Source organism: Pezoporus flaviventris, unplaced genomic scaffold, assembly GCF_033815535.1.
Source record: "Pezoporus flaviventris isolate CSIRO_AGI_PZ_B2104156 unplaced genomic scaffold, CSIRO_AGI_Pfla_v1 ptg000016l, whole genome shotgun sequence".
Taxonomy (NCBI): domain Eukaryota; kingdom Metazoa; phylum Chordata; class Aves; order Psittaciformes; family Psittacidae; genus Pezoporus; species Pezoporus flaviventris.
This window is the reverse complement of record NW_026892564.1, coordinates 1,865,310-1,887,083: the sequence shown is the minus strand read 5'-3', so window position 1 is coordinate 1,887,083 and position 21,774 is coordinate 1,865,310. Positions and strand designations below refer to the sequence as shown.

Below are 21,774 nucleotides of genomic sequence, written 5' to 3'. Positions count from 1 at the left end.
GGATAAAATTTAGTTATTTTATCAGAAATCAAAAGAGTGAGTGAATGTATGAGAGAAGGTGCATAGCACGTAGAGAACAGGTGAAGAAGGCACTTGAGCTTTCAACTCAGTTATTTTTTACAGTTATTTCTTGTAATATCCAGCATATGTCTAACTGTGACATTTTTCCAGATTGTCTTGTTATCGAAGCATCGCTGTCCTCAAGCTCTTGGAATATCACACAAACATTTCAGTTGAAAAAGTAAGAGCCTGGTTCCTATTGAAGTTCACTGAGGGGTTGGAAAAGGGGAGGGAGGATGGGGGCCTGAAGTATGATAGTTCTTTTTTTTTTTTTGTATTTATTAAGGAAATGCATTTCACTGAAGATTATCAAATCCCTTTTCTTGGCCCATTTCTTGCTTCTCCTCCTTTTTTATTGTCCTCAGAAAGCTACTTCTTCTGATGACTTTTATTTAAGGGGACCCTGGCAGCTGGCTGTAGGGAAGTCGATACAATGACTGAACTTATGACAAGTGCCTGAAGAGATAATGAAAGATGTCACAATGACATTAAAAGTTTTTTTGTCCTTGTGAAAAAGGTGGGCCTCTGGTACTCAGAATAAGACCTAGATTGGAGGAGTCAAGATTCTGTAAAAGTTATTTATGGAGCTGTTTTTTAATAGAGCCAGGTACAATTTAAATATGGTCCACAGGTAACATAAATACAATTAAAACAGAAAATTGCATCTAACTGCTTGTAGGAATAATGAATAACTATTGTTCTGTGCACGTTATTTTTCAGAGCCACACACTTTGTTGAGAGCTTGCAATAGAAAGCATTTCTACCCAGTACATGGCCTAACCCTTTATGATATCTGGTTGTTAAAACTTAGATCTGGTTAACACATGCTGTAGGTAACTACAGTGTTCCTGTTCAGAACCCTCTTCTGCTATATGCAGAGGCTAATTCACAGGCCCTTGGGATGAAATCGAACTCCTGCTTTTTTGGGAAGTGGTACATCACTTCCTGGTCCCTGAAGCAATGCAGGGAAGGAGCTGTCTTTCTCTAAATCAGAGCATTTCTCAGCATGTGTGGAGAGGGCTTGTGCTGCTCTTGGCTCTCCTCCATGCTGATAGATGCATTGCAAAGCAATATGTGGACAAATTAGTCTCTGACAGGCATATTTTTTGGTAGGGGAAGGCAATAGCAAACTAGCAGTACTTGCTAGCACTACACACACGGAACAGAAGTTCAGGCAAGCTGTGAGTCAGTAATGGTTTTCTGCCCCTTTCTAGTTAAAAAGTATTATCTGGCCACTTTTGTACTGGAGAAAACCACAACAGAATGAAATCCAAAGTGTTCCAGCTGCTTCGTGCTTTTTGGAAATTTATGACTCAGCATCTCAGCATAGACTGTATTTCAAACCCTAGATTTGTCCTCAGAATAAGCACAACAGAACAATAGACTTGGAGCGTAAATGCAGGTTATGTGGTTTACACATTTCATTACATATTTGCCAGGTTGTTCTCAGCAGTTTGTGCTGTTTTCTGTCACTTGAAATTTTACATTCACGGCTGAATCTAGATTGAGTTCCTGTGTCTTACAAAACCTCTGTTTTCTGTGTTCCCAGCTGCTTACAATGTATACACAAGGGTGAATGTGACAGCTGTAAATGGACGCGTGTCTCTCCTGCCACCACCTGCCAGGTGAAGTTTCTTGGGGAGAACTGGGATCCCCTGTGATGCCTTTTTCCTTGTGTTTCTCACATCTGAGCAGCAATTACTCTCTTCTTTGTCCTGACATGGAGAAATGCTGGTTGTTTTTTTTTTCAGGATAGCTGTAATGCAGCTGCTTCCAAGGGGATCGCCACTCCACAGAAAACAGAGGTTAGTTAGCATCTTAAGATTGGCATTATTGTGTTTCTGTGGGTTGGGGAAAAAATGTATTTAAAATGAGGAGACTCTGCAGTAGGAGCAGAAATCTGGATGAGGAGCCAGTCAGTTGGTTACATAGAAAGGTGATGCAGAGCTTGATACTGTTTTTTCTATAGTGCTTTGTAAGTCCTTGTATGCTGTATTTAGGCACTCCACAGGAGCCAGCGTACGTGAGTGCCGGGATGTGTAAGCTGACCAACACCACCACCAAAAAAAAAAACAACCAAAAATAGAGGAGAACATCTTGAACTTAATCTCTTACCTAGACTTAAATGCATGTTTGAGTTCTGCTGTCATAGAGAACTCTGCTAAGTTAGGTTTCAGAGTCCCAAACTTCTTCATTTTGTGTAGTCAGATCACAGCTTCTCCTGAAACATAGCTGCCAGGGGAGCAGAAGAAATGGAGGGGGGGAATGTGCCACCCAGTTTCTAAGTGGCTAGAGGATGCACCCAGGAACTGAAATCCCTGGATGTTAGTAAATGCCTGGTTCACATTTCAGAAAAAATTTTGTTGCTTTCAGGCTGTAGACAAAACTGGAAGTGGAGCTACTCTCCGTCTATCCTGCTCAAGGTGGATCACTGAAAATGAAGGAGTGTCACTGGTGCCAGAGTACCTTTTGAATCTGGTTGTTGAGTTTTTGTTGAAATCACACAGACTGTATGTGAGCCTACAGTCTTACGTGATTTGCCTCGTAGAGCAGCCCTTTAACCACAAGGTTATCCCTTCATTCTCTGTGGTGCCAAAATGGTTTTATTTTCTCATAAAACTAAGTGGTCTTGTCATAAGTGGTTGCTTATGACATGCAGGTGTTAGGGAAGAAATGAGCAGTGAAGAGAAATTTGACTGATGAGTAAGTACATAGAGGTTTACTGCCTACACTCTTTGGTTTCTGCTTTTCCATGAGTGATAGCACAGTTGGTATAAATAGCAAGTGTGTTCTTATCCCTAAATGTTTTGTTAGAACTACCCAAACTTTTACCTAGGAAGACAGGTAAAATTCAGCCTCTTAAATTCAGATGTTCAGTTGAGGTTTCTTACACAAAATCACAAAATTCATTTTGTTTTTCACAGAGATGAGTGGGATTATAGTACTTGTGCTTCTGAGCATTAATATTCTAGATTTGGTCTGCATATAAAGCATTATGGCTGGTGAAAGAACAGAGGAAATTCTTCTTTGCTCTGCTTCCAAGTGCATTAATTTGACATTGGTAAATAGTTGGAATTGCCTGGGAGATGGCTTTCTTCCACATGCCTTATCTTGGAAAGACAGTGATGGACAAAGCAGTGAAAGCACTAGAGGCAGTCCAAATGCAGACGTTTGTTTAGAAGTGATTGATCCATTCAGAGGGCTTGAAATTGCATTTGAAATCCTGCTCTCCTTTCACTGCTGGTGCTTTAAGGAGAGCATACTGGAGAGCTGAGAAAGGGGGTTTGTTTTTTTCCCACAACCGCAGCTGATCATTTAGATTAATACAGTTTTTTCAGTGGCAGCCCCAGCCTCCTCCTGAGTCCAGCTGCTGGATTCCATGCATGCACCTTCCCGCTCCCTGCGCCAGAGCAGCAGAGTGGTTGCACAAGTATGGTTGGCTGGGGAAATTTGATTTGTCTGGAAATAAGCATTGTCTTTTGGCTGGTTATTTTTCATCTGGGCTAGTTCCTGATTGAATTCTTCACACGGCCTTGAGGCCCTGTGCTGGCACCACAGGAGGGCTATGCTGGAGCAGGGATGAGCTGCCTAGGGTGACAGAGCCTGCTTAGCCTCAGATGCTGCCAGGTATCTCAATGGTACCTGCAGTCATGCTAATCACACCTCTGAGGATGTGGCTGGCACTGTTTACACAGCCCCGAGGAAGAGTTAGGCCGTCCAGAGGATGTGGCAGGGTGGCTGCAGCTCAGAAATATGGAGCTTTATTGAAGTTGACAGGGCTGTGCTGATTAACATCACCTGAGGACCTGGTGCAGTCTTTCTGTATCTCTCTCTGAGTTTACACTGCTTCCATGCCTCACAACTAGTGATTTTTTAAATATCCTCCCTTCCCTCCCTCTGCCGGGCATCTCTCCCCGTGCCACACAGCAACTGGAAGGTCAAGGCCCTTGACCACTGGGGACATGAGCACTAGGAAAACAAGCACTGCAGACCCCAGTGAGGACACTTGGTCCCTCCCACATTCAATGAGGAAATTCACAGTTTTCTTTTGCTCCTGAGGAAAGTGTCATGGACCATGGCGGTCAAGGCAGGAAGCAGGCTCCCAAGTAGCTGAGGCCAGCTTGCCTTCAGCGCTGTGAATGACTGTGCTGATGCCATGAGTCCAAGGCAGGACATGGCGAGGGAGTCTGTTGTGTAGCTGCAGGGAAGGCATGATTTCAGGGAGGGACTGAAACTTCCAGAGTGAACCATTCTTCACAGGATTTCTTCTTGGTATAAGAAAAGAAACAAGGCGTGCTAAGCTGGCAGGAAGGGGTATCTGACAGGGAGGCCAGCAGGACCCAAAACAGTGTTTTACTCCTTTCTGTAGTATTTGGGTTCTGGATTTCTGTTTGAGGATATTGACTGTCCTTGGTGTGCTAAGGTAGGGCCTAAGCATAGAGATGGGATGCAGCTAGAGAAAAGCACTGGTATTTCACTGGCTTGGATTTCTGCTTCAGTTGTCCTGCTTGCATACTAAGGGTTAAAGTGATCCTCAAGTCAGGGTGGGAGTGAATTTTTTCCCTCAGGAGTTTCTTTTGCCCTTCTTCATTATCCATACCCGAGGTCACCTTGGAGGCCTTCTTGCAGGCCCTCTAGCCCCAGCCTTTGCACTCTCTTGCCCTTTCCTAAGGCACAAGTTGCAGCTTTCAATCAGTTGTGACAAGTCTCAGATTTGCTGCAGAGTGCTGTGGCATTCTGTGGGCAGTGGTAGCATGTGAGGACAGCTCATCTCAGGGACCTTTCTGAAATGGGCAAGGTTGTGTTTGCAACATGGTGATGTGACTCCTGTGGTCCCCTCAGGCCACCAGCCCGAAGTCATGGTGCTGTGTTGAGTACGTGAAAAATCAATGGGAAGACAATCTCTGTGGGAAGGATTTCCTAGAGGCTTTGCACCAGCACGCATCTCACAGTGAGGAGGGCTGAACTGCCCAGTGGACGGATGTATCCACAGGTGTACAGCAGAAATCAGGATAATCACAATACTCTAAAATCTCACTTTAAGCTAGTATTATAGGCAGTCTAAAAGCAAGCTAGTAATCATTTGCCTGAGAAGGTCCCAAACAGTTTGTGGTTTCACATGCATATTTTTCTGTTTTATGAATGTTTTCAGTTTGTTATCTGAAAATCACACAGAAAAGAAACCGTCTGTGTGACCATAAAACTGGGGAAGCAGCAAAACTGATTAAACATGAGATGCTGTCAAACATATCAAGTAAATATACTGGGGGAAAAAGAATCCCTCTTCTAGCTTGGTAATGTTAGTAAGTTACAATAAGTAAATATAAAGATGCACAAAGAAAAACACAGTTTAAAAATCAGCCACATTTCTGCAAGACTGTGACAGCATGAGAGCAAACTAGGATTATTCTTAAATCCTGGAATATAGATTTGTAAATTTCTTAGCATCAAAACGGGATACTAGAAAATCCCCGCAGTTGTGTTGTGCCTTTAGTTCTATGTATGACTTTCAAAAGACTTTCTAGTAAAACTAATTCTGGGGCTCTTTCTTGACTTTTCATTCTAGGAGTTGACCCTGCTTCCCCTTTTCAGGCCACAAGAGATGCCTTCATTTGTTTCTCTGATCTGTCATGGTGATGGCTCTGTGGGTTTTGTCTTGTGTTGCTTCTTAGTTCTTCAAGGGTCACACAAAATAAATCATTTCAAGCTGGGGTTTTATGATACTTACCTTCCAGCATGTTGGATTGTGATTCCTTTGCACAACTTGGCTATGAGATAAATTGAAATATAAAATATGTAGGTAAAAATAGTTGGCTTGTAAAGAAGCTGTAATTGACAGTACTTCCCAGGATCAAGCCTAACGAGATTGAAATTAATAAGAAAAATGTATCTCAGTGCTAAAAAACCCTACATTCCTGAGTGGTGGTTGTTTTCGCAGCTGTTGTTTAACTGCTTAGCCTTTTTATAATTCGATTTTATTTTGCTTTGTTTTTTGATAGCATATCAGCATTCATTCCATTGAGCCTTTGTGGATTTCTACATTAGGCAAAAGTGAAATAACAGTCAAAGGAGAAAACTTTACACATGCATCAGGCATAAAACTGATACTGACTGGAATCACCGGCTGTAAACCTGACATGTGAGTTAAACTTTGAAAAATACTATTTAATTTGCATGGTGAAAATTAAGCCCATTTTGCCTTAGCAATAATGTTGTGTGAACAGTTTGTCAGGGGCCTCTCCTCAAGGGCATGCTTTGCACTCCTTTAGTTATACTTCCACTTTAAATTCCTGAAGGATGGAAATTAATTTGGTGTTTGAGAGGGATGGGGAAGTGGCTGGTTCTCTCAGCAGTAGTGGGACAGCTCTGTACCTATGTCCCTCTGTGCCTTACAGCATCTGTTAGGTCACAGGGAAGCCTCAGCTTTTGTTTAACTCTCCTCTGCTTCAAAATATTCTGACTATATTCTAGGATTCTGCTTGTGAAAGCACAAACAGAGTGCCAGGGAAGGGGATCTCTCATGCAACAGCTTGTACTTTTCTCTGTTGATGATTGCACAGTGCAACCCCCTAGATAATTAGGCTGTCTTAGTCTGAATCAGTCATTTTCAGGTGCAGCTGGAATGGCTGTGTGTGATTACTGAGCCCATTTTGCATAGCTAGCACTTGAGAAAGTATTCATACGGTACTGTTCAATTTTTACTGCAACCATGAATTTCCTGGGGACCACAGAAAACAAAAGGAGAAAAGGAGGGAGAGGGAGGAAGTAGAGAGAAAGAGAAAGGAGTGAAAGGGAGGAAGGAGGAGGGAAAGAGGAGAGAAAAGAGGGAAAGAGAAGAAGAAAAATGAGAGAAAAGGAAGCTTAAGATTCTCATTCATCACTAGCTCATGGACCATATTGGTAGCACAGAGAAGTATACAGTAAACAACAAAATCACACACTGGATTACATAGCCTCATCCCAGGGCCAGAAAACCAATATCTGAATTGTCTTCTCTGATTATTGTGACACACAGGTGTCACACATTCCACAGGTGTCCAGTTTTGTCTTTTCAACTTCCTGTTCTGTCTTTCCACGCCCATCTGGCAGCTCTAAGAGAGATTTCTCTTTTCTCCTTACCCTTTGATTTAGGTTATAGGCTTCCTGTAGAAGCACCAATGAGTAGCATAGTGGCATCTGTGTTTCAACAGTTTTCTTTCTCCTCCAGCATTAAAGTTAGAAATGTGCTAAACGATACACAAATGACGTTTGCTCTACCACCAACACGTAAAGAGGCCAAAAGTATATGTATACAGGCTAATGGGAAAAAATGTTCACCACCAATGACCCTGCATTATGTTTCACCTCCATCATGTCTTGCAATCACACCAAATACCTCCTGGATCAGGTAAGCTTCTCTTTCTATACTTTTTGTACATATATTAAATGTAGGTTTTATGTTTATATTGAAAGGTAGTCCCACTGAGCCAATATGAGCCTCCCTCCTTGGCCAGACTGCAGTTGATATAAACTTGGATGACTTGCTGTAGCCTGTTGTGGAGAATGAATTTATGCTGGTGAACTGATTTAACATTTAACAGACAGATAGAGTGACAATAGCTGCAAGATGGATTCTGTGTTCTGCAGGATTCTGTAAACTCTTTCCTGCCCACCCCAGGTCTCCTTTGTAGAAGTCAAAAATAGTCTCTTCATACTACAGCTAAATCCAACGTACTGGTAGCACACATAAATTCAAACTTAAGTTAACTTTCATTTCTTCATACTCGATAGACCTTTCATCTCCAAAACAGTATAAAGTATCAGTGAATTGGAAATTAAGTGAACATAATCACCACTGCAGTGATACAGGCAGATTTACTGTAGGCCTGGGGCTTGAAAGACCCCCTTTCAAGCCTTTGCAGTGTCCTGTGGTAGACTTACAGCTCTTTACAGTGAAAAACTTACAGGGTGGTTTTAAGATATTCTCAGGCACAGCTTTCCACCTGTCCCTCTGCCTGCACAGTTATTAACCACTTTCACATTCTTAATCTGCTATCTTGGTGTCAAGCACTGGTTAAGTGTGGATTTGAGGTAATGGATTGGGCTGGCAGCTGCAGCAGCTGAGCAGCTAGGATGCATGCCCTCATCTCCAGGTGAGAGTCAGCTCAGGCAGCTGGAAATTAATAATACCTTAAACCACTCCAACTGTGTTCAGCAGAGGTTGTGAGCCAGAGCCCTTAGACACAAGCACCATTGTGTGTGCTGAGACAGATGGTCTGAACACTGCTGAGAATGTTTCCTGTGAGGTGCCTGGCACCATCGGTTCGTCCTGAAGAAGGCAAGAATTAAGCACAGGCAGGGCTGCTCCGGGGCAGTGAAATAACATAATTCTCTTTCTTCTAGACAGATTATTAAATCACAGTCTAGTTCTTTGGCTGCATGAATAGAAAACAAGGTGGAGAGTCCCTGAAAAGGAGTATGCATGTGTATTCATTACATGTCATTTGGTTTTGTGGTAGCAAAAGTATTTACCATTACATGATGAGGAAAGAATGAAAGTACTCTGTATAGCTCTAATTATCTTGTCCTGCAGTTTGACTTTATTGTGTTGGCTGCTACCAAAGCAAAATGTACAAGAGTAGTTTATGCACAGCTGAAGCTGTAATGCAGGACTTATCTGTGGGAAAACAGATAATAGTAACCTCCCTTCCCCCCCCCCCCCTTTGTTTTTTTTACAGTGGTGGTCGTAAAATTACTACGATTGGTAGAAATTTTAATGTTGTGGACAGTGTGATTATTTCAGATGACCAGAGATCAAACCTCACTGTAAGTCTTAATCTCCTTTATAATACCAGATACAGGCCTCTCGATGGATTAGGTTTTGTTCTTAAGGTTTAAGGAGGCTCTCAATAGTTTTTAAACTCTTGCAGGCACGTATCAGTCACCCTACTGAAATAAATATGACCACTTGTAGGATTACAGTTGCTCACATTCTCAGTACAAGATCATGGATACATAAGCTACTCTTCTGCATAATTCCCTAAGCCTTTTTTCTATGCCTTAGAGATTTGTTCTAAATCTGTCATTTTTGAGTCTCCCCAACCTCCATACATGGATCTGTTGGAGGGGAGGGTATGGCTTACTTCCCTCTGGCTTTGTGTTGAGAACCCACATGGTGCCACTGCCTCAGCTGCAGGCCGCAGACTGGAGCTGTTGTTGGGATGAAACCCTTTCCCCAAGGCTGTGAGGAGGTGCAAACCCTGTTGACCCCTGGGCTTGCAGCACAGACACCAGAAAACAGCAGCACCATCCCATGGAGTGAACAGTGGGGTGACTATAGCAACCCCCATCTCTCAGGAGTTAAGCTGGCCAGAGCAAGTGCCCAGGGTGCCAAAGAGCTTGTCCTGCTCTTCTTTTGTCACCTGCATTGAGGGGAAGGAGGGAGAAATCACTGTCACTATTCCTGTCTCACTGCAGGAACTATCTGCCTTAGCAGTGTGCCATCAGCCTTAAAGCAGCGTGCAGAGTGTGTGTTAAATGTGCTTAAAGGTAGACACAGGCTCAAGGCAGAAATTTTCTCAGGTGCTCTGCATGCAGCCCTGATCGGAGAGAAGAGGTTTAGCAGATAATCTGTGTGAAGTCAGGAAGACATTAAAATGGTTTTGAGTGCCTCTGTTTGTAATTGTACCCACTGTTCGGTACTTAATGACTGTTACAGCTTTGCTATTGCATTTCTAGGTCTCTAGGTGTCCTGGAAATGAATCTGAATATCATTACTTAACCCCAAGCCTGAGCCATGCAACAGAGGGTAAAGTTGTTGATATGATGTTAAAAGTGGAAACTACCTTTATACCATGTGTTAAATTACACTATCACCCTGACCCAGTGTTCATTAACTACCAGCTGCACACTGAGCTTGATCCTGATCTGGAATTGAAAATATATGTAAGTTTGAAAGTAATGAACTGCAATTCCTTATTTTAAATAGATGTTTGGGATAATTTTACTGCTTATTGTATTTAATGACTGTTGATTATCTTCAATTTTTTCCCCTCTAGAAAGAAAATGACAACTTGAATATTTCTAAGACTGAGGTAGAAGTTTACCTGTCGTATATGAATGGTGCACAGACTAAAAAGATATGGTTCAGTGTCCAGAATATTACCAAAAAGCCAGATCGTAGCACCATACTGTGCAAATTCAAAAGGGAAGGAACAGACAAGATTGACTTTTCCACAGTGAAAGTTTTTGTAAGTAGAATTCCCTTTGTTGCAATTCAGGAGTGTTTGGATGTTTATACAAATGTAGCAAAATGTAGCATTAATGCTCTCAATGTTCTTTATAGAGGTAGAAACTGGATGCATTTTCTGCTCTCTGGAAACTTGGTAGCACAGTATCTTCTGCATGTCTAAGCATGCCTGACTAGCTTAGGTGTCGCTAGAACTCATTTACGGTATGGTTGCTGCTGTGATGTCAGAGGTAAGCCGTGCCACCCAAACTGAACTCACTGCTGCTGAGCTCCAGGAGAGCAGTAGATTGTCACACCTCTGGCTGCAGCACAGACATGACCAACACAGCATGACTGGCTCTGGGAGAGCTCCTCATTTTAGTTCTGTAAGCAATCTGATGCTGCAGTGTGGCCATGAGGAGGATTGTGCCCTCCCATTTACTTTTTTGTACTGAATTAGATGAAGATCTTGAACAGTTCATAGGGATCACCACTGAGACAAAAGAGAAAGCATTTCTGGACGAAGAAGGGGGTGAAATTCAGTGTGCAGTGGGAAGGACAAAATGCTTTGAAAGCACGGCACAGAGCCAGGCCCAGATGTAAGAACATTAGCATGGGTGTCAGAGCTAAATGGCAGCTTAAGATACTTGCTCCATGAATAAGATGAAGATACGAATTTTTTAAAATGCAGTCATCACCATTTATGAGGGAGAAAAATGATGCCAGACTCTTATTGCAGTATATGGTGATATAAAACTGAAATAACTCTATTGACTTCAAGGCATATGTCTCATAGTAAAGATTAACGAAGCTATTCTCAATTTCATATCACTGCTAACTGATCCCCCATCTGTGGATCCTGCCATCTGAGCCAGTTATGGCATGGAAAAGCCTTTCTGAGAGTGGTGTTGCATTTAAATATTAACATTGCCTTGCTCATCCTGCAAGCTTCATAGGAGTGACTGCCATAGAAAGGTCACCACTTTGCTAAGGCAAATCAAATGCAATAGTAATATAACATTTCACTTCTGGTACCTTAAAAATGGTTCTTTCCAACATCAAGAAAAGTGTAAAAGCAATAAATCATCACGTGTTTTTTCAATCTTATGAATAAATCATCATGGAAGAAGTAGGGCCAGTCTGTAGAAAGAATAAGCTAAGTATAAAAGATAGGTATTGCCTGAGAATAAATGTATGTCTTGCCACAGTTTTCAGGAAGAAAGAGGATATTGAGTGTGGTGTCAAAGACAGGATGATCAGTCTGAATGGCAGTATCAAAGAAGAAAATACTGTTCTTGTGACAGAAGAAAGATTCATATAGATCAAGAGGCTTAAGACAGCAGTAACAGAATCATTCCCATCACAGGACGGAGAAGAAACTGGCACATGATATTGTAGGCTTAGTAGGAAAGATATGAAATAAAACTGCAGTCAGGAGGCAGTGTATGAGCAGAGAGCTGCAAATATAAACCAGTATTTAAAAGAAAAAAAAAGCAAACAACTAGGCAAATGGGGGCTTGCTGATTTAATTCTGTTTCTGGGTAAAGCTTTTTAATGTATTTTGAATGAGGGACTCATGAAAGACCGGGAGGTAAATGGAAAATGGGTAATTGTCAACTTCTTTTTAATAAAAGCAGATTATGCTAGATATCTTTATTTCGTAAGATGAGTGATTTCCTCAACAGCAAAAAAGCAGTAGATCACATGTACCTGGAAGTCATTCTGTAAACTACTTAACATGGTGATTATGAAGACGCAGGTATTAGAAAACCTGAATGCTGTGTGCAGGGAGCTGACTCTGGGCAAAGTTGCTTTTCATACAGATATTATTTAGTATCACTAGTGACTCGAGCACAAAAATAAGGCATGTGCTAATAACATTTGCTGATGACAAAGTTCAGAGGTATTACCAGTCCAGAGGAGGTTTCATAATGTCGTGCAGGAAGAATGAAATTAATTTGGGAATCAGAACTGGATGAATTCAGGTGTACTTTATTTAGTCCATGATTCTTAAGCAAAATAAAGAAATGGGACCACTTGAATGGGAAAGTTATGATGAAGATTAAAGATAATTCAAATATGAGCAGAAAATGAATGCTTTGTCTTAGTTTGCAGTAAGCAGAGATGATAAACAGAAATTTCTGCTTTAGGAATGCTTTGGTTGGACATGACAAGTGAAGAAAGGCAGGTGTATTAATCACACTATGATGCTACCAATGCATTTCAGCCTTAGAAAAGGCAAATGGATCCTAGGAAGGTTCAGACCAAAAGTACTTCATATAAAGGAACCATGAAAAAATATAAATATATGAGGAAAAAAGATTTGATGGAGGAAATGGGTCTGCTTTGTCTTCTGTTCTTTGTAGCCCTAGAAGTATGAAGGCTGTGCCCCTTCCAGCCCTGAGGGGTTTCATTGCTTGCTCATGTCTGTGTATCTGCAAGGGGGCTATCTAGTTGGCAGTTTCCAGCTGCCCTGGCTGCTCACCTCCTGTGACAAACCAGTGATTGAAATCACCAGATCTCTGCCTTCCCTGCTGTAACTCAAAATAATTTCAACCCAACTCTCCTTTTCAATTATCTCAGGCTCGTTTCTATCCCTGGCACTCGGTGGTATTCTTTTTCTGTACCACAGTGTATTTTTACATCTAGTCTGTTTATAGTCTTAGCTACCCTTTATTTATGTGCTTTCACAGTCCTCTTTCAGATCCTCCTTTGTGAAATTTCTTCTGCTATAGTTATCAGTGGTGAGTGAGTCAGTTTGGCATCTGGCAGACCTCGGCCCTTTTGTATATCTTTAAGAAATAATGCCTGTCCTGCCCTTGACAAACCCAGTGGCTGTTGGGGAAAGTTGTAGCTGTATTGTACATTGTGTTTGTTCTTAAGTGGACTTTCAGGAATGCCCTACATCCTACATAAGGAGGTTGAAACTTCTGCAAAGAAATAGGCAAGAGGGCTGTGGAACAGGCATCTATCAAAAATTTGATTTCCCTCATTATTTGCATGATTCTTACCTTACTTTTCTGCTCAGCAAAGTAGCATTGTGAGTGCAAAGGAATGTTTTGTACTATCAACACGTGCTTTCCTTGCCTCAAAGTGCCAGAACGTTTACCAGCAATTCTGGAGTGCATGAGCCCCTGGGCTAGCTGGAGGCCATTCATTTGAGCACGCTAGTTTGCAGTGAAGCAATGGCAAAATTTGGTGCTGCATTAAAACAGTTTGGTCTGGAGGTCCTCCTTGTCACTGATCTGTTGTCCTATTTAAGCATCCAGTACAGTAAAAGTTAAATTTGTGTTGGTTCACATACATTTTTTCCACATTGCTGCTGTCTTCTCAGAACTCTGGAGAGCCATGCCTTCATGTGCCTCAAATACATTTAATTCTTTTTATACATAAAATGTTATTTTAAGCACTGATGTAATACCTGTCCTCTATTAATACAGCCATTATTTTTCTTCAGGTCAAATTAGGAAATTTTGAGCATGAAGTCAAGCCAACGTCATCGCACATATATTTGTATGTTCTGATTTTGCTACCTATTGTAGTGGGTGTCATTATAGGTAAGTACAATAATGTGTTTTCAGGTTCTTATTTGCTGAAGGCTATAATTATGGCACATAAAGACATATACATACATGCACACATTTGGGACTGTCACAGTCTGATGGTTTTCCCCTGTTCCACATAAAAGTGGACAAAGTTAACTCTGGTCTGGTGGTGAATTCCATCTTGTCGGACTACAGGCAGGCCATAGGACTGACATCCTTGTGTCCCAACTTGGGCTGTTCCAGCTGTCCGAGCTGGGCACTCCTCCTGTCCCCGAGGCAGATGTTCCCTAACAAATGGCTTATTCTCAGGCAGTGTTTGTGCTGTTTCTGCTCAGTCTCATTTGGATCATTTGTGAATTTGTGGGTCATTACTAAATCGATGGAGGTAAATAGTTATCCCCTCCTCTTTCTGTCACTCCTTATTTCTGAATGTTTTGACCTGGCTATATATTTGATAAAATTCCATTTTTGTAGTAAGTTTAAGGGGTTGTTTTTTTGTGTTTGTTAATTTCAGGTTTGGTTTTGTGGGGTTTTTTTTTGGGGGTGTCTTTTTAAAAAGTGCATTACCTTTACAGGAGCTGTATCTCATGCCTTTATTCTCTCAAAATAAGCTTTAGAGAAGTTAACCATTTCTGCTTCAGGTTGCTAGTAGTAGAAGTGGAAGAGTCTGTGTCTCACGGTGCAGGTTGTACACTTAGCAGGGTGTACTGTATTTTCAAACAAAGCTGTATTGACAATTCTAAGATGTTAGAAGAAATGTTTCTTATTAAACATTAGGGTTTAGACCCAGATAACCAGAGCTCATGCATACTTGCTCACAGACAACAGTAGAAACTGATCCTCCCGGAGAATGCAAGTGTATGTTAATCTTTCTGTTTCTTAAAATAATATTGGAGCTCATCTTTTATAGGGCTTGTCTGTTTTGCAATGTCTGTACTCAGAATCTGTTTTTGATTCCTTTTTAGCGGCATTCATAGTTACTAGATACAAATCCAAAGAGTTAACTCGTAAACAGAGTCAGCAACTGGAACTGCTGGAATATGAGATTCGGAAGGAAATACGTGAGGGTAGGTCTAAAGGGCTTTATAGAGCTTAAGTACAGCGTAATTTCTCAACTGAAACTGTCAAGAAGCTCACATTATACAAATATTTTAATATTATGGCTGATAGAATATTTTTATCATGTATCAGAGTTTGTCTTTAATGTTGGTGTGCACTGCAGTAGCAGATAGCACTGAGCTAATAGGATTGCATGTAATATTTCCTTCAGCAAAAGTGGGGAAAAAATTGACTGGTACTTTCCCACTCATAAGAGCTTCAGCTAGAAAAACAGCCCTTCTTCCCTGAAAACTATTTTTTAAGGAACATCTACTGGGGTCAAGTTATAACTGTGAAGATGATTTCATGTCAACTAAACTAACTGTCAGTGGTGGGGGGTGCTTTTTCAGGATTTGCTGAACTGCAGATGGATGAATTAGATGTGGTGGATAGCTTTGGAACTGTTCCATTCCTTGACTACAAGCACTTTGCTCTTAGGACTTTCTTTCCAGAGGTAAATATTTACAAGTCTTTCAGTTGTCAGCCCTAGCTAATAATGAAAAAGCTAGGAAGATTAGGGTCAAATAATTGAAGTAAATACTACACCGTAATCATACATCGTTTTCACAAGAAACTTTTCTTAAATCAAGAATTACCAAAGAACACTTTAAGACTGTGTGTCTCTATATTTAACCGAGCCTTAAATGCTGTAGATAAAGCACCGCTGTTGAATTTTCAAGGGTTGTGTGTGCATCCATTTCTTTTTTGCCCAGCCTCACTAAGCTGCTTGCCTTTCAGGCCACCCTAACTAAGCTATAATTTATCCATTGCTTTTTCTGTTCTCATGCTTTCACTTTCCATGCTGTAGCTAATTAAAGTAACAGGCTAGCTAACATGCTAGCGAGCATCATGACACTTCCTAATTAGACCTGTGGGATGAAGAAGTGGCTGTAAGGTTGTGCTGACTTTCTACTCCAAGCTGCTGACAGAAATGGTGAGACCTTGATTCAAAGGAGTGCAGGTCAAATGCTTAAAAATTACAGAAGTACTTAAGTGCTGCCTAGTTTAGAGGTGGATATTTTCATTGTTCTTCAGAGCAGTTTGTGCCTCTATGTCAGAAGATTGAAGGCACAATTCTCTTAAATGTTTTACTTTTCTTTTTTTTTTGGCACATGTGACACGTTACAGTGCTGATAAGTGCATATCCACAGCTTTCAAAATTACTTCATGATGTTGAGCATTTGCTAATTGGCAGAAGCTGTGATCTCAGCCTGGTGGTATTTTGCTGTGTAACTGACACCAGTGAGTAGAAACTCTTGCTTAGTGTTGTGGTGTTGTAGGGTATAGGTCATCTCTATGTGAATTGTCTACTAGCCTTCATGTGTTACTCATCACTGCTGTGGCTCAGTCCTGCAGTCTTGTCTGTACACTGCTTCCCTTTATCGCCATGTGTAATCCCACTAAAAGCTCATTGTGATAAAGTTAAAGACATGATAGTCCAGAATCAGGGCCTTTTTTTTTTGTACACCACCAAATACCAGATACAAAGGCAGAATAATATTTAATAATTAATATATGCATAATCTTTGTACACTTTGATTCCAGTTCTCCCACCAAAGGAAACTGGGAATATCTCTTCTGGTCCTGCTGTGATGCCCCCAGTTTAATCTGTATGGGGTCACTAGGAGGTTTGGAGGTTTGAAGAAAGTGGACCAAGGAAACCTTATTTTCTGCATCTCTTCCCTTTCAGTTATTTTGTTGCCAGGCATATTTGCATTTAAATAGTGGGTTTACTTTTAGGAATGCATCTTTTCATAGTGATAGTCCCCTGTCAAAACAGGAACAATCTGTAGAAGTTGTCTGGGTGGAAGTGATTTGCTTTATGCAAAGAAAAAAGGCGCAAAGTCTGCCACCATGTTGGATTATGTGAGGTCAGAAAGGGAAGGGCTCCTGTTTTGCCTTGGCAGTTGTCATACCACTGTGCATCCTGGAAATGATTCCAATTACATTTTTGGCTCAGTTTGAAATACTGATACCACGAAGGTAAACTTGCCACTATTAGCGCTCTATAGACATGCAGTGTCAGGGAAGTATTTTAACATATTGCGTCCCAATTTTTTCTGCTAAGTACTTACCATTTACATTGCAGGAGTGTTCAAACATGCCTTGTGCTGCATGAATGTGGTAGGAGAGCAGTGCTCTACCAAACAAATATTAGATGAATGGAAAAGGTGATGGGGTGATAGATTGCAGCCAAGTGTGAAACGGGTTGTCAGAAGGATCGAAGAGACAAACTACCAGTTTGCTCACTAACCCATGTGTTTGCATGATGTCCATATTGTACTCTTTCTGCTTTCCAGTGTGTTTGATGGGCTTTGTCTTGTCTAATCCAAGCTGTTTAAACACAGACATCAAAGGTTTTCACAGAGCATCTTCAAGAAAGTGGTTCAACCCACTTGCCTGAGACATCTCTCTCAGGATGGAATGAGTTGCTTAAAGAGGGAGTCAAATACTTAAAATCAAGAGTGACGAACCCCATCTTTATTTGTAATTTCTTTCTTCCTGCTGCTTTCGTTTTCTATATTTGATCTGGCTTGATAGCTTTTGTTTTGTGCTTAATGCTTGTAGGTGTTAAATGGATATTACATCTATTCTTAAAACATTCCTTTTGTTTGGCCCAATTTTTGCTTACTTGTTAGATTTTGATTATTATTTCTGTTTTCCCTCAATTTCCTACATTGCTTGCTTTAATGCTACCATGCTTGTTCCCTGTTCACAAGCATTTTTAACCTTTAATGTGGTTCTGGTTGTTTCACTGTGTGTGTGTGTATGTTTTATTGGTAGGTTGTTTAGGGGCACTGAAGAAGTTCTGGAAAAATGGGAATAGCCAGTGGAGGAAGAAGAGTAGGGGAAAAGAGAACAGGAGGCATGAGGAAATGGAGGGATGAAAAATCAGATCTGTACATGAAAAATTAGATGCGAGCCAGGACTGTGTGCTTGCAGCCCAGAAAGCCAGTCGTTCCCCAGACTGCATAAAAAGAAGCCTGGCCAGCAGGTCAAGGGAGGTGATTCTTTCCCTCTGCTCTTGTGAGATCCCACCTGGAGTACTGTGTTCAGCCCTGAGGTCCCCAGCACAAGAAAGACATGGACCTGTTGGAGTGAGTCCAGAGGATGTTCAGAGAGCTGGGACCCCTCTCCTGTGAAGACAGGCTGAGTGAGTTGGGGTTGTTCAGCCTGGAGAAGAGAAGGCTCGGTCGGGGAGACTCTACTGCAGCCTTTCAGTATAAAGAAAGCCCATAATAAAGACAGAGGCAGACTTTTTACCAGGGCCTGTAGTGACAGGATGAGAGGCAATGTTTTTTTAACTGAAAGAAGATAGATTTAGATTGGTCATAAGGAAGAAGTTATTTACAGTGAAGATGGTTGCAAGAGGTACACTGAAACAGGTTAACCAGAGAAGTGTGGCTGCCCCATCCCTGGGAGTGTTCAAGGCCAGGTTGGACAGAGCTTTGAGCAACCTGTGGAAGGCGTTCCTGCCTGTGACAGTGGGGTTGAACTAGATCATCTTTGAATGTCTTCCAACCCAAACCATTCTGTGATTCTATGATCCCGTAAGGAAGCTTGGGGCTCGCAGCACCACAGATAAAGCAGATGACAGTAAATGTTACTCGTGTGGATTTGTTTCTCAAGGGTGCTGCTTTGGGAACGTACAGCTGGGTTGGGACCTTACAGGCTCTAAGAGTCAGACAAGAGGCATTGACAAGGTATTTGAGAACTGGGTGCTTCCTTTTTTTGTGAGAGCCCTCATTAGGACTGGATGTGTGGTGGCACCTGTGCCTCTCCAGAGACTGACAGCGTGGACCTCCTGGGGAGTTCATTAGTGAACATTCATGAAGTGGCTTGAAATGAATGGAGGCAGATGAACTGAAGTGTCACTCTGTTACAGAAACCCCATATACCAAAGGCTATCACTGCTGTCCAAGAAGGAAGCAGCCTGCAGCACCCCTTGCACACCAGCATGTTCATAGACAAGGGTAATAAACAGCTTTTCCTGCAGAGCGTCAGTTGACTGCTCTGCCAGTGCAGCTCAGCAGCCTGGAGTAACACACAGGGTAACACTGAAGGTTACCTTAGAGAGTTCACTTTTCAGTGAACCTTGGCAGCACCTTTGCAGAAGTTATTGTGTAGAGCTGTTACAGTGAAGCCATGTTAGAAGCCATGTTAGATTTCCATTGTTCTCTTTCAAGTTGTACACCGTCAGGAACATGCTCGGCATGTTTAACATGTTCATGTGTTAGAAACTTCTGGTATATGTAAGAATGATAAATATAACCTGTCTTATATTTTAGTCAGGAGGCTTTGCATCCATCTTCAGTGAAGACATGCCACAGGTAAGTTGATGTAGTGTGTTATGCCTTAATAAGTATTTTTTCAAGAGTGACTGTGTCCTTGTATCTCAGTGTTGTCTGAGAACTCATCAGATGATTGCATCTTCAGTCTGTTCCCTTTTCCCCATGAGGAGGGTTACATGGTTTTATATGTAAAAAGAAATTGATACCTAGGTTGCTGTTACCCAATATGTACTATGACTTATTTAAATAAACATAGTTTAGTCATGGGAAATGACAGGCAAACTTACCTATTGTCATTACTTTGTGTGCATGACAGAAGCTGTATGCTCTGCATGTGTGTACTCTGTGTTGTACACAAACCCAAATGCATATTCTGTAAAATCCTGAGACCTATGAAATAAATGCAAAATTCCCACTACTTTGAATGAGGCCAGGATCTTACCCCATATGTTGCTTACCATTTTTCTGAGCATGAAGAATCCATCATAGCCAAACTACAGTTTGCTTATTTTTGTTTAACTATTCCAGAGCAGAGACCAAACGAGCAAGGATGAAAGCTTCAACATGTTGCATGCTTTAATTTGTAACAAGAACTTTCTTGTTACTCTCATTCACACCCTTGAAAAGCAGAAAAATTTCTCTGTGAAAGACAGGTATAGTATGATTATGCTTATCATCTTCAAGACAAAGAATTAGCAGGAAAAAACCACATGGATTGTAGCTCACAAATGTAATTTCGACCTCTTGCAAAGCAAGCTTGCATTACTCCAGAGCATTTTTCCATCTTCTCCATCTGCACACACTGAGGAAGAAAAACATTGCCATTAAAACAAGCTATTAAAGAGAAATCAGAATGTTTGTACATGTAAACAAAAGGTCAAAGGAGCAGGAAAACTCACTTCAAAACTGTAAACACTTCCTGCAGTTAGATCAACAGTTGTACAGTTTAGAAATGTTCTGTCGCTGAAGCAGGTGTTGTTCAGCAGAATTACATTTAGAGATACAAATTGTGTTTGAAAAATAATCACAAGAGCAGATGGACTTGTGTTTTTTTATATTTGTGTAGAGATCAGTGGACACTTTCTGTGCCGGAGAGGGAAGCTTAGGATATGAGCTGCATTAAAGTGTGTTTTGTTTATTAAAGTTGACTTGGAAAAGAAACTCCAATATTACAGCATTCTCTTTTTCTCCTTTTCTTTTTTTCACAGGTGCTTGTTTGCATCCTTCTTGACCATTGCACTACAGACCAAGCTAGTTTATCTAACCCATATTTTGGAAGTGTTGACAAAGGACTTGATGGAGCAATCAAGCAATGTGCAGCCTAAGCTCCTGCTCAGAAGAACAGAATCTGTGGTAGAAAAACTCCTGACAAACTGGATGTCTGTCTGCCTTTCAGGGTTTCTCCGGGTATGTGTACATCTTTTCACCATGCAAGATACACAAAGAATATTAACTGATTTCTTCCATAGGAATTGTTAGAGGGAATGGTTTAAAGCACTTGATCTAACATTTAACATTACTAATATGTGCTTTTCTAGTTTAGGTGACTTAGCTGTCATCAATGGGGTGTAGGAAAAGAGGTTGTCTGTAAGCAATGACAGTATCCTTTCTTTGGCTAAGATTTGGGTAATTTTGCAATTCTAGCATATTTTTGTCTTGTGTCAGACATTATTTCAACTCTATGAGATGTGTAGCAATCATACTAAAAGACTGACACTCTTGTGAAAATGCAGCTGTACCTTTCTACGCAAGCTGTTGGAAAGCTACCAAATAATGGACATATTAGGAATACCATCTTTTGGAAAACTGAAGTTCTTTCCAAACTTTTTAACCTCCGAACAGCATTGCAAATTTCAGTAACTAAGTGACTAAGCTTTTAATCTTTTTGATTTTACCATTTGTTTATTTTTGTCCACTTGGTAGCACTTCGTTCTTGGTTTCAGTGCTTGTTATGCTTCCTGTCTCTCTTACCAGTATGGCAGTGTTACGGTGTTGCACTGTTGGTATCACTCAGATCAGTCCTTGCATTAATACAGCAGCAGAATTGTTGAGGCTCAGCAGCTTTGCACCAGTTTTCTGTAACCCCAGAAGAGAGCCAAGGAACTGTCAGAGATCTGTTCTTGGTACACCAGTCATCTTTACAGAGATGTGCTAGTGAGAGGCTGTAGCCAGACTGTGGGAATGGTGTCACATGGAAACAGATCCATCCTTTCTCAGGTGCTTTCCTGAAGCCTGGGGTTGAGGCTGGAGAGGGAAGCCCTCTTTCACTGAAAGACCAGTGAATGTTCCCCTACAGTTCCCAAAGCTTTTTTTCCAGGGACAGCAAGAGGAGACGCCAATTCAAAAAGAAACTAGTTGTTAGCCTGTTTTCTCACTAGCATGAAAAAGGAAGAAACAGCTGAAGTATGCATGTGAACACATGCACGTCTCACCCCCCACCCACTCTTTGGTGGAACTGGGAAGCGTCTGCCAGGTGGAGTAGGAGCAGCTTGTCTGTTGTGTGCTTGTGCACAGCGAGGGGCTGTGAGCTTATCTTGCCACACGCTCCAGCTGTCCCTTGCTATTTGCATGA

General features: G+C 41.4%; 1 protein-coding gene across 1 annotated transcript in view; it reads left to right on the top strand.

Moving 5' to 3' along the window:
• PLXNC1 (plexin C1) overlaps positions 1-21,774 on the top strand; it is a 71,668-nt gene that overhangs the window by 26,176 nt on the left and 23,718 nt on the right. Inside the window, exons 7-20 of the mRNA XM_061454600.1 lie at positions 172-241; positions 1,610-1,685; positions 1,812-1,865; positions 6,060-6,199; positions 7,268-7,447; positions 8,778-8,865; positions 9,778-9,984; positions 10,098-10,289; positions 13,725-13,824; positions 14,778-14,879; positions 15,261-15,364; positions 19,200-19,241; positions 19,731-19,855; positions 20,411-20,609. Of these exons, the coding sequence (XP_061310584.1) occupies positions 172-241; positions 1,610-1,685; positions 1,812-1,865; positions 6,060-6,199; positions 7,268-7,447; positions 8,778-8,865; positions 9,778-9,984; positions 10,098-10,289; positions 13,725-13,824; positions 14,778-14,879; positions 15,261-15,364; positions 19,200-19,241; positions 19,731-19,855; positions 20,411-20,609 (1,679 nt within the window). The remainder of the gene's footprint in view (positions 1-171; positions 242-1,609; positions 1,686-1,811; positions 1,866-6,059; positions 6,200-7,267; positions 7,448-8,777; positions 8,866-9,777; positions 9,985-10,097; positions 10,290-13,724; positions 13,825-14,777; positions 14,880-15,260; positions 15,365-19,199; positions 19,242-19,730; positions 19,856-20,410; positions 20,610-21,774) is intronic.